The sequence below is a fragment of the Scyliorhinus torazame genome, chromosome 10 (assembly GCF_047496885.1).
Source record: "Scyliorhinus torazame isolate Kashiwa2021f chromosome 10, sScyTor2.1, whole genome shotgun sequence".
NCBI lineage: Eukaryota > Metazoa > Chordata > Chondrichthyes > Carcharhiniformes > Scyliorhinidae > Scyliorhinus > Scyliorhinus torazame.
Window position 1 is genome coordinate 222817793 of NC_092716.1, and position 10941 is coordinate 222828733.

Sequence of the window (10941 nt, forward strand, 5' to 3'; positions counted from 1 at the left end):
GACTTAATTTTTTTGGGTACTATGGTTTTCATCAAGAACTGCGGACTTATCAAAACACAAAGCAGCTAGTCCATCATTTTTCACCGGTTTAACCCTGCCAACACCACTGGATGTGATAGCTCTAGCCTCCGGTGTGTAATGAATGAACGACCAATGCGTTCGCCGTGAGCTCTTATATCCTCCGCTTTCCTTGAAGCTCACGTAAACTGGAATCGGAGGCATTTCCCCCCCCCCCCCCCCAAACCCAACCCACCCACACACGAGGGGTGTAATAATTCACACACTTTAAAGTTCTTCCAAGTCTTTATTTTACATATAAAGAGCCGCCTTACTGCGCTCGTTACCAGCAGCATGGGGGGGGGGGGGGGGAACGACGTTTCAGAAAAGAATAAAGTCCCACATTTAAACCCAAGAAGCTCCCGATAATTCATTGAAGTCTTTAAAATGAAAAAAAAATGCACGTGTTTCAGTATTTAGGTGAATGTAAAAGGAAGCGTGCGGAGGGGGAAAAAAGGAGCAAAAAAAGTATTAAATAGACAAAAAGAAACAAATAGGAGCGGATTGGAAAGTAATTGTGTTAATTGTATCAATTTCATCGCCGTAGCAACGGGACAAGCGCCAGCAGCCAATGGGGGGGTGGGTGAGTGAGTGAATGATACAAGACAGGGACAGGGGACAGAACTGGCTTCACTCAATGTAGGAAATTAAAAAACCCCAAGCCTCTCGATATTCACTAATCCCATTGCCAACAGCCCGGGATTTTTAACTTCGGCTGGCCGAATGAAAGCAATTACATTTTAAACCCACTTTCCAAAAATAAAATGGGGCGAAATAACTGATTTTGGGGGGGGGGGGGGGGGGAAATCAAGACCAGCAGAAAGTGATTTCTTTAAAAAAAGGAACAGAGCCGGAGGGAGAGAGAAAAAACGAACACGTAAAAATGAATTTATGTTGGACAGGGTATTTTTTTTACAAATAAGCTCGAGAGGCGATTAGAGTTCGCGAGTCCGGCAAGGGTGAAAGAGACACACACAGACAGAAATGGGAACAGACAAGACGCAGTGTTCCTACACGGCCGACATAAATACGGCAGGAATATGTAAAAGAAGCAATTGTCGAATACGGAGCATGGTGTAAACAGACCCGGAAAGTGACCGCACAAAACAGCTCGTGTCTTTATTTTCAGTGTTATTTTGGCAGTTCGCGTATCAGAAGGGAGACAGAAACCGGTAGGTAAGTCGAGAGGAGGGAAAGGGTTTTTTTTTGGGGGGGGGGGGGAAACAGAGAGAAGCAGCGTCTCACCTTCCTCCTTGTCAAGCACCATCGTCCTCTGGATACAGCGGAGTCCGGGGCACGGCGCTCCCTGCTCGGCTTCCCCACTCAACGAGAGTCGCTGTGGCTGAACTGCTGACTATCTCGCCTTTTGAAGATTAGACACAAGCCGCGACAACCAACCTTGTTTCCCCCCCGCCCCGCTCTCCCCCGCCCGATTAAATGAAAAATGACAACAGCCACAGACACATTCACACACCTTCAAGGGTTTGTAACCCAAAAATCGCGCTAAACCGATCTCAAAAGCCGGCAAACAGCGAGGAGCGTGTTTTTTTCCTCCAATTTATGTGGTTCTGTACCCTTTAGGGTCCCTGCCTGGCGAATAAATGCACACATTTCCCAGTATTCCTCAGGTTCCCTGGTTAATTAAATCAATTCATTATGCTCATATCTGATTAGCAGCTCCCGAATCAATTATTCAATACACAAACATAATTGCCTGTGCCAGAGGTGTCTAAGTTTTAGCTTATTTAACTCCAAGGACACTAATTACCCCTAGGGCAAGGGAACTTTTCTCATTAATTCTGACAAATACAAAAGCCCATTTAAGGAGCGTGCGTGGCTCACTCACAAAGGCAACATTCTGTAACACACGTGCATTTAGCAATGGAGATCGAGCGAGAGGGAAAGGGTTTTGCTAATTTATAAATGGTAACCTTATTTCTTCCAAAAAGTACAATGACGCCGAATCACCCTCGAATCTTTTATTAAACCTTGAAGTGATTCTCTTCTCTCCACCTCCCCACCCCACCGGGGGGGGGGGGGGGGTCATTAAATTGTGGATTCATACCGATCTTTTAATAAAATGACAGAACAGCGGTTTGATCCAAGATTGAACGCCCCCCTCCCCTTCTAACATTCAATGCAACTTTAATCCTAACTATTAGGAATTAGGCATGCAGAGCTGTCCAGGCACAGTTCTAAATTACAATCAAATGGTTACCAATTACACAAATTATTGACGGCAGATTCTCTTTTCAACTGCAAATTAAGGCTATTAAGAAAGCCTTTTTTTAATGCAAAAGTGACTAATTAACCAACGGATGGGAAATCTGCAGCCCAGATATCAAAAAAGTGCTCTGTGCACATTGCGGAAACACAAGGGAACCAATTAGTTTAATTATCAAAACAGCTAATTAAAATTGCACAGTTCCTAATTAGTTCTTTGCTTTTTCCTCTAATTGACAGGATGGAGATAAATGGGCAGCCGATGAAAAAAAAGAGAAGGAAAACAGAAACTCTGGTTGAATATTTATGCTGACTTTATCTCGGTCTGTGTGGCAGCCTTGAAACTGGGAAATTAATGACCTTAATTCCCAAACTCTTTTGCTCTAACTGTGCTCCCCTCTGCGTTCCCTAAGCATTCTGATTTTTATGAGCCCAGCCACCCCGCCAACAATTTACACGGGAAATAAAAGCTCTGGGAGGTGGGGAGGACCTAACAATTCACTGCCTAATGTGACAGTTCCCAGTTAAAGACACAGGGCCCTCTTTGTACCTTACTTTTAATAGCTGCAAGAAATCTGATCGTCATTACATTCTCTTTCAACGGTACCGCTATGTTCGTTCTGACTTTTATAAGGAAAGTTGGGGGGGGGGGGGGAGAAGGCACGTTTAATTAACAGGCTCCTGTCCTCATTACCCAAGGGAGGGAGTAGCCATAAATTGTCCCAAGTGATACGGCGGCTTCTTTTATAATCTGAAGTAAATTTACTTGTCGTAGAGCAAAGCTAACACCCCCCCCCCCAAAAAAAAAAACGTTACCAGGCTCTTCTGAAGTAGACCCCCCCCCCCCCCCCCGTAGCGCTTAAAATGAGGACAATACTATTCATGGCAAGTTTTAACTGTTACCAATATTCAAGATATGAAAACTGTGTTGAATGATGATTCCCTCCCTCCCTCTTTGATGATGAGAAAGCGATGGTCCACAGTGACCAAATTAGTACATTTTCATTGTGTAATTAGCCCCAGATCCTCATCTTGCAGTGCTGTGCGTGAACACGAGTTTTCAAGATGTCCTTTGACGGTGGTCACATGAATTTGCACGTGCAAAGCAATCTGCCTCCAAGTCAGATATTCCTCATGACAACACTCCTTTTATTCACGTTAGTTCCCGCCAAAAATATCTAACTAGTTTGCCAATTAGATCATTGGGATTTAGTGGTCTTCTAAGATGCTAATAATCAACTGGCATTGATTGACATTTTGTTGGTAGTATTTTCTTCCTTGCACAACAGATGTTCTATTAGATTCTTATCTAACATTAATAACTAGTAGGAGAAATGATCAATATCCCTCTCTACTTAGAAATGTTAACCTCCCATTTCAAATACTCTTACTAATGCCACCCAATGGCTGTATGGGATTGCAGTAGTAAAACTATCATCCCATTTATATTCCTTTTGTCTTCTGTCCTCGATATCTTTATCAATCTCCAACTATCTGCTGGCCCTCTATCCAGCCCCACCGCTCCACCTACTGCCCCCTCCCCCCCCCCCAGTATAAATCTGACCATATTTCCAGTTCTCTCTAGCTTTGGCAGAGTCATCCAGACTCCAAACGTTCGCTCCATTCTTTCTCCACAGATGCTGTCAGACCTGCTGAGATTGTCCAGTATTTTTGTTTTTTGTTTCCAATTCCAGCATCCGCAGTAATTTGCTTTTAAAACTCATCCTACGATGCATATCAAGGAGATTCTGCAAAGAATCACCATTTTATTTCATGTTTCATCATGGAGCGAATAAACATGACTTTGGTAATCGTGCAGGCTTGAAATAATGCTGCAAGTTTCAACTGCATGCCATGATGACAGGCTTTTCAGAATGGTGATGATTCACATCTAGCAAGAGAGAAGAAATGCAACTAACTGAGGGTGACATTAAGTATTTTAATGTTAAGTAAATAAAAACACTGGAAGCAAAACTATCTTCCCATCTGTGGTATAAACATTGAGGAGATATCTGTAACCAGTTTGTTCCATTTTTCAAGAAATCACTTATGAATTTTGTACTCTCTGATTCCTATTGTTTATCCTCAAATTTATGACACCACAATTTAGTATACCCTGAACCCCATTACATCATCTTCAATTAAAATGGCTTTTTGGTTAAAATTTTAAATTTATGTTTCTAAAACTTTCTAAGATGTATGTGATAACATCCCAACTAGATATCTTCCCTCTTGCTGACCTATTCATGACTTATACACAAGTCAATAGCCTCACGTCAAGTCAAAAGATTATGGGCTAGATTCTCCGCACCCCAGTGCTGAAATCACGGCCGGCCCGGGGGCGGAGAATCCATTTCCCGGCACGGAATTGGGACCGGCGCCGGTTCCTCGATTCTGCGCCACCTAGGACCTACCTGGGGGCATTGCTGGAGGCCCGCTCTGCCATTCTCCGCCCTCAACCGGCCGAAATCCCGACGGCGTGGATCTAATGTGGTCCTGCCGGTTGGGAAACTAGCGTGGAGTCCATGGCTGCCCTGGTTGGGGGCGGGCCAATCGGGGGCTGCCTTATACGCAGCCTGGAAACATTTTTGCAGGTGGACAAGGTCGGGCGCACGGCCGATCGGGGGGAGGGGGGGTCGATTTTCAGGATCCAGCTCCGCGGTCTGAGTCCGTCATGGATCACGACGTGGCCGCTGGAGGCCGCCACCGTGCGCATGCGCAGCCTCCGACCCGGAAGTTAGCCCTCTGCAGGATTTTGAATATATGGCCCTTTCACGCCAGTTTTTCTGGTGTGAAAGTCCACAGTTTTGACGCCGGCATGAGGACATAGTCCTAATAACGGAGAATCCAGCCCTAGGTGTATCAGCCTGTCCAAATTCAGGATTTCAGCTGCAGCACTGAGGGATTGCTGCACTGGCAGAGGTACTGTTCTTTGGGCAAGATACTAAACTGAGACTGTTTCTGCATGTTCTAGTAGTTCTAATGGCTGCTAAAGATTAATGACACTATTTGAAGCCATCTTTGATTTTAGAATTCTCTGCTTGCCTTGATCAACATTCCTCCCTCAATCAACATCACAAAGCCATTCATCAAAGTTGTTTGAGATTTTGTTATGTGTTACATTGCTGCAAAAGACCATTTTGGATTTATCTGGCTGTTCTGAGTGACATAACAATAGCAAAGAAAATGTCATGATATTCAGGTGAACATCATAGCACATACATACATACATAATGATGGACAAATCAGCGGACCAATCAACACACACAACACGACAGCCAATCACAGACAAGAGCATACACAGCACAAAACGGGGAACACAACACTTCCTGGGCACTCGAGCAGGAGACGGCTCAGGGCACAGACCTCATTGCCAGCCACTCAGACATTCACCATGTGCTGAGTACCAGAGTTTACTACGTTAATAGTTGATTGAAATAAAACTGCGTTGTACCATTCGCAACCGTGTTGGTTCGTCTGTGTATCAGAGTACCCAACACTTCATGATACCAGGAGTGATTTGATACCTACCCAAAAATCTGCCATCCTGCGCCATGGACACCGTCAACACACCGCAGCCATTGCAAGTCGTTGGGAACCTCGGTGTCAATTGGAAGCTGTTCAAACAGCGCTTCCAGCTCTTTCTGGAAGCCAACGACAAAGAGAGCGCCTCGGACACCAGAACGATCACCGTCCTCTCCACCGCAGGTCAGCACGCCATCCATGTCTAAACTCCCTGGTGTTCGCGGAAGGCGAGGACAAATCCAAATACAATACGATCCTTCTCAAGCTCGACCAACACTTCAACGTCGAGGTCAACGAGGGCTTCGAGAGGTATGTCTTCCAGCAGCGCCTGCAAGGTAAGGATGAGCTCTTTCAGTCATTCCTTACCCATCTCCGCATCCTCGCGCAGTCCTGCGGTTACGACACCACCTCAGATTCCATGATTCGGGACCAGATCGTTTTTGGGGTCGCCTCGGGCACCCTACGGCAGCAGCTTTTAAAAATAAAAGGCCTCACCTTAGCCTCCGCAATCGAAGCCTGTGTCCTGCACGAAAACGCGACTAGCCGCTATGCCCAGTTTCAGGCGACCGAATCGGCGCGGCGGGGGTCCTACCCGGCCGGATTGGCGATTGTCAATCTTCCACAACTCCGACAACCTCGCAGGGACGTGCGGACCATTCAGCCTCTCCATTACGAATCGTGCCCAGATGACATCCAGACCGGTGACACAGATGACCGAGACGCCTTCCATGTTGCGGTCATTGATAGGAGCCGAGTTAACACGATCAATCCGGGTGATGAATGGTGTGCCACCCTGACGGTCAACCGATCGCCGATATCTTTCCGCCTGGACACTGGCGCCTCCGCCAACCTCATAGCATGGTCAGCCTTCTACGCCATGAAGGTCAGACCACCAATTCGGCCGTCCCGGTGCAGAATGGTCGACTACAACGGGAACGTTATCCCGCCTATTGGATCCTGCCAGCTCCAGGTGACACACAACACACACACGGCCACACTCTCATTCGAGATAGTCGGCTCATCGAAGGACTCCCTGCTAGGCGCACAGGCATGCAAGGCTCTCCACCTCGTGCAATGAGTCCACTCTCTCTCTCCAGACGGCACGTCTGACTTTCCGGATGCAGAGTTCAACGCACAGCTCCAATCGCCCCTCGCCCACAACCAGGAGGCATTCAAGGACATGGGAACACTGCCCTACACCTACAGAATTTGGCTCAAACCAGACGCCACCCCGGTCATTCACGCACCTTGCAGAGTCCCTGCGCCACTCAAAGACCGCCTCAAGCAGCAGCTGCAGGATCTCCAGGACCAAGGGGTCCTATCCAGGGTCACGGAGCCCACGCCGTGGGTCAGCTCCATGGTGTGTGTCAAGAAGCCCTCCGGCGAGCTCCGGATCTGTATTGACCCAAAAGACCTCAATAACAATATTATGAGGGAACATTACCCCATACCCAAACGGGAAGAGATCACGAGCGAAATGGCCCAGACGAAAATATTTACGAAACTGGATGCCTCGAAGGGTTTTTGGCAGATCCAACTCGATCCCTCCAGCCGAAAGCTGTGCACCTTCAACACCCCTTTCGGCAGGTTCTGCTACAACCGAATGCCATTTGGCAATATCTCGGCATCCGCGGTCTTTTATAGGATCATGGAGCAGATGATGGAAGGCATCGAAGGGGAGCAGATGATGGAAGGCATCGAAGGGGTGCGCGTATACATGGACGATGTCATCATCTGGTCCACCACACTGCAGGAGCACATCTATCGTCGCCAACGCGTCTTTGCACGCATACGTGAAAACGGCCTGCGCCTCAACCGAGCCAAGTGTTCTTTCGGCCAAACCGAGCTGAAGTTCCTGGGGGACCACATTTCCCGGTCAGGGGTCCGTCCGGATGCAAACAAGGTGAGCGCCATCACAGCCATGCCGCAGCCAGCAGACAAGAAAGCAGTGCTACGCTTCCTAGGCATGGTCAACTTCCTGGGGAAGTTCATTCCCAACTTTGCCTCCCACACGACAGCTCTGCGCCACCTCGTCAAAACGTCCACGGAGTTCCAGTGGCAGCACACACACCAGCAGGAATGGGAGGAGCTCAAACTCAAGCTCACCACAGCACCGGTATTGGCGTTTTTCGACACGTCTCGTGCCACTAAAATCCCGACTGATGCCAGCCAGTCCGGCATTGGGGCAGTGCTCCTGCAGCGGGATGACACTGCGTCAAGGGCCCTGGTCGCCTATGCATCGCGGGCCATGACCCCCACAGAGCAGCGCTACGCGCAGATCGAAAAGGAGTGCCTGGGCTTACTAACCGGTTTAGACAAGTTCCATGATTATGTGTATGGTCTTCCCTGGGTCACTGTTGAAACTGACCACCACCCCCTGGTCAGCATAATAAACAAGGACCTGAACGAGATGACCCCTCGCCTCCAGCGCATCCTACTTAAACTCAGGAGGTACGACTTTCAACTGGTCTTCACCCCAGGGAAGGAACTCATCGTTGCGGATGCCCTATCCAGAGCAGTGAGCACGCCGCCAGATTCGGAGGGGTTCGTATGTCAGGTCGAGGCGTAGGTGGCCTTCACATCGGCAAATCTGCCAGCTGACGACTCCAGTCTGGCCCGTATTCGCCAAGAGACTGCGGCCGACCCCCTTCTACAACGTGTGATGCACCACATGATGGGAGGGTGGCTCAAAGGGCAGTGCCTGCAGTTTTACAATGTCCGAGACGACCTGGCCGTCATTGATGGTGTCCTTCTGAAGCTGGACCGGATTGTGATTCCGCACAGCATGCACAAGTTGGTTCTCGACCAACTATACGAAGGCCACCTGGGGGTCGAGAAGTGCAGGCGGAGGGCCGAGAGGTGGTATACTGGCCGGGCATCAGTGATGATATTGCCAATATGGTGCTCAACTGCCCCACCTGCCAAAGGTTTCAGCCGGCGCAACCTCCTGAAACGCTTCTGCCCCATGAGCGGGTGATGTCCCCCTGGGCGAAGGTGGGTGTGGACCTCTTTCACGCGCTCGTCAGGGACGATGTCATCGTCGTTGACTACTTCTCTAACTACCCAGAGGTCATACGCCTGCACGATTTGACATCGTCCGCTGTCATAAGGGCCTGCAAAGACACCTTCGCTCGCCACGGCATTCCGATGACTGTCATGTCGGACAATGGGCCCTGTTTCGCCAGCCGGGCATGGTCATCGTTTGCTGCCTCGTATGGCTTCACACACGTGACGTCTAGCCCTCTGCACCCCCAGTCCAATGGAAAGGCGGAGAAGGGCGTTCACATTGTCAAGCGGCTCCTCTGCAAGGCTGCTGCTGCCGGATCGGATTTCTGCCTCGCACTGCTGGCCTATCGCTCGGCCCCACTAGCCACTGGTCTCTCACCAGCCCATCTGTTGCTGGGTCGCGCCCTCAGGACCACTGTGCCTTCCATTCTGGCACCCACAATCGACCATGCTCCGGTACTGCACAGGATGCAACTGCAGCGCGGTCGCCAGAAGAGGTCATATGACACACGGGCAACTGATCTTACCGCCCTGGCCCCTGGAGACGAAGTCCGCATCCACTTACCAGAAGGTGGCTGGTCAGCACCTGCCGAAGTTCTCCGACGCGTGGCTCCCCGCTCGTTCCTGGTTCGCATGCCTGATGGATCCGTTCGTAGGCGCAATCGCCGGGCTCTTCGCCTGCTTTCATGCTCGCTACGAGACCTTACACTGACACAGTGCCCTCCTGTTGTTCCTGATATCGACTTCGTGGAGCTGCCTGCTACCATGCCCCTTCTGTCGTCACCCGTCGTTGCCCGTGGCCAGGCCCGTTCCTCAGCCGGTGGTTCCAGACCTACCCTTAAGGCGGTCAACCTGAATTCATCGCCCACCTACTAGACTGGACTTATGAGACTGTTTATACATTGAACTCATGCAACCACTGTTTTAACATGTCTATGTTCTTATCGTTACAGGAATTCGTTTTATCGTTCAACATTTCCCCGTTCTTTGTTTATGGTACAACCTCGTTATTATGTCACACCCAACATCTCCCCTTGTATATAGTTAAGCCCCATGTACATGCTGTAAATATTACACACACACACATTTAGCTACACTCAATACACATCTTTATTTATAACCACGGAGGCACATAATCTTGTAAAAAAGGGGGATGTCATGATATTCAGGTGAACATCATAGCACATACATACATACATAATGGTGGACAGATCAACGGACCAATAAACATGCACAACACAACAGCCAATCACAGACAAGAGCATACACAGTACAAAACAGGGAACACAACACTTCCTGGGCACTTGAGCAGGAGACGGCTCAGGGCACAGACCTCATTGCCAGCCACTCAGACATTCACCATGTGCTGAGTACCAGAGTTTACTATGTTAATAGTTGATTGAAATAAAACTGCGTTGTACCATTCGCAACCGTTGTTGGTTCGTCTGTGTATCAGAGTACCCAACACTTCAGAAAAGAAAAAGAAAAAATTGCTTATTGTCACAAGTAGGCTTCAATGAAGTTACTGTGAAAAGCCCCTAGTCGCCACATTCCGGCGCCTGTTCAGGGAGGCTGGTACGGGAATTGAATCGTACTGCTGGCCTGCCTTGGTCTGCTTTAAAAGCCAGCGATTTAGCCCAGTGTGCTAAACATCCAAATAATTGACTACATGCGAAACACTGAAATATCTAATCAGATACTATGTAAATTCCAGGCTGTAATCTTTATAATTGTCTGACTGAAATTGACTTCAATAATAGTTGGTTATTTATTTAATTTTTACATAATTTTCAACAGTGAATTTCTAAAATTTTCAGTTCCAGTATGAAGTCAAGAGTTTCATGATTCAACTATAACAAAAATAATGCAACTATTTAGATTTCAATATGGTGACCAGCCATATCAAAACAAGGTCAGAGGCAGTACAGATGACAATCAGTTCTATGTTTATAATTCATATTAGAATTAAATTAGTAAAATCTCAATTAATTATATATATATGAACATTCCCTGGCTTATTCCCCATATTACAAAGACATTCACAACACATTCACCGATTAATAATTTCTACTTTTGTATATGTGGAATAATCTGCATATTTGACATTAGACATCCTTTATTTTATCACTG

General features: G+C 48.0%; 1 protein-coding gene across 6 annotated transcripts in view; it reads right to left on the minus strand.

Annotated features, from left to right (window-relative positions):
* The window catches only part of lmo1 (LIM domain only 1), a 38593-nt gene extending 36610 nt beyond the window's left edge, over positions 1-1983 (minus strand). Inside the window, exon 1 of one of the 6 annotated variants that reach the window (XM_072466448.1) lies at positions 1532-1983. Coding sequence is in view for 1 of the 6 variants with exons in the window: in XM_072466443.1 (XP_072322544.1) it covers positions 1303-1324 (22 nt within the window). In the remaining 5 variants the exon portion in view is untranslated. Of the gene's footprint in view, positions 1-3; positions 133-1302 lie in introns of those variants that run through there. The other 5 variants (XM_072466445.1, XM_072466446.1, XM_072466443.1 and 2 more) reach the window with 5 other exon arrangements.
* Between the last annotated feature and the right edge of the window lie 8958 nt (positions 1984-10941).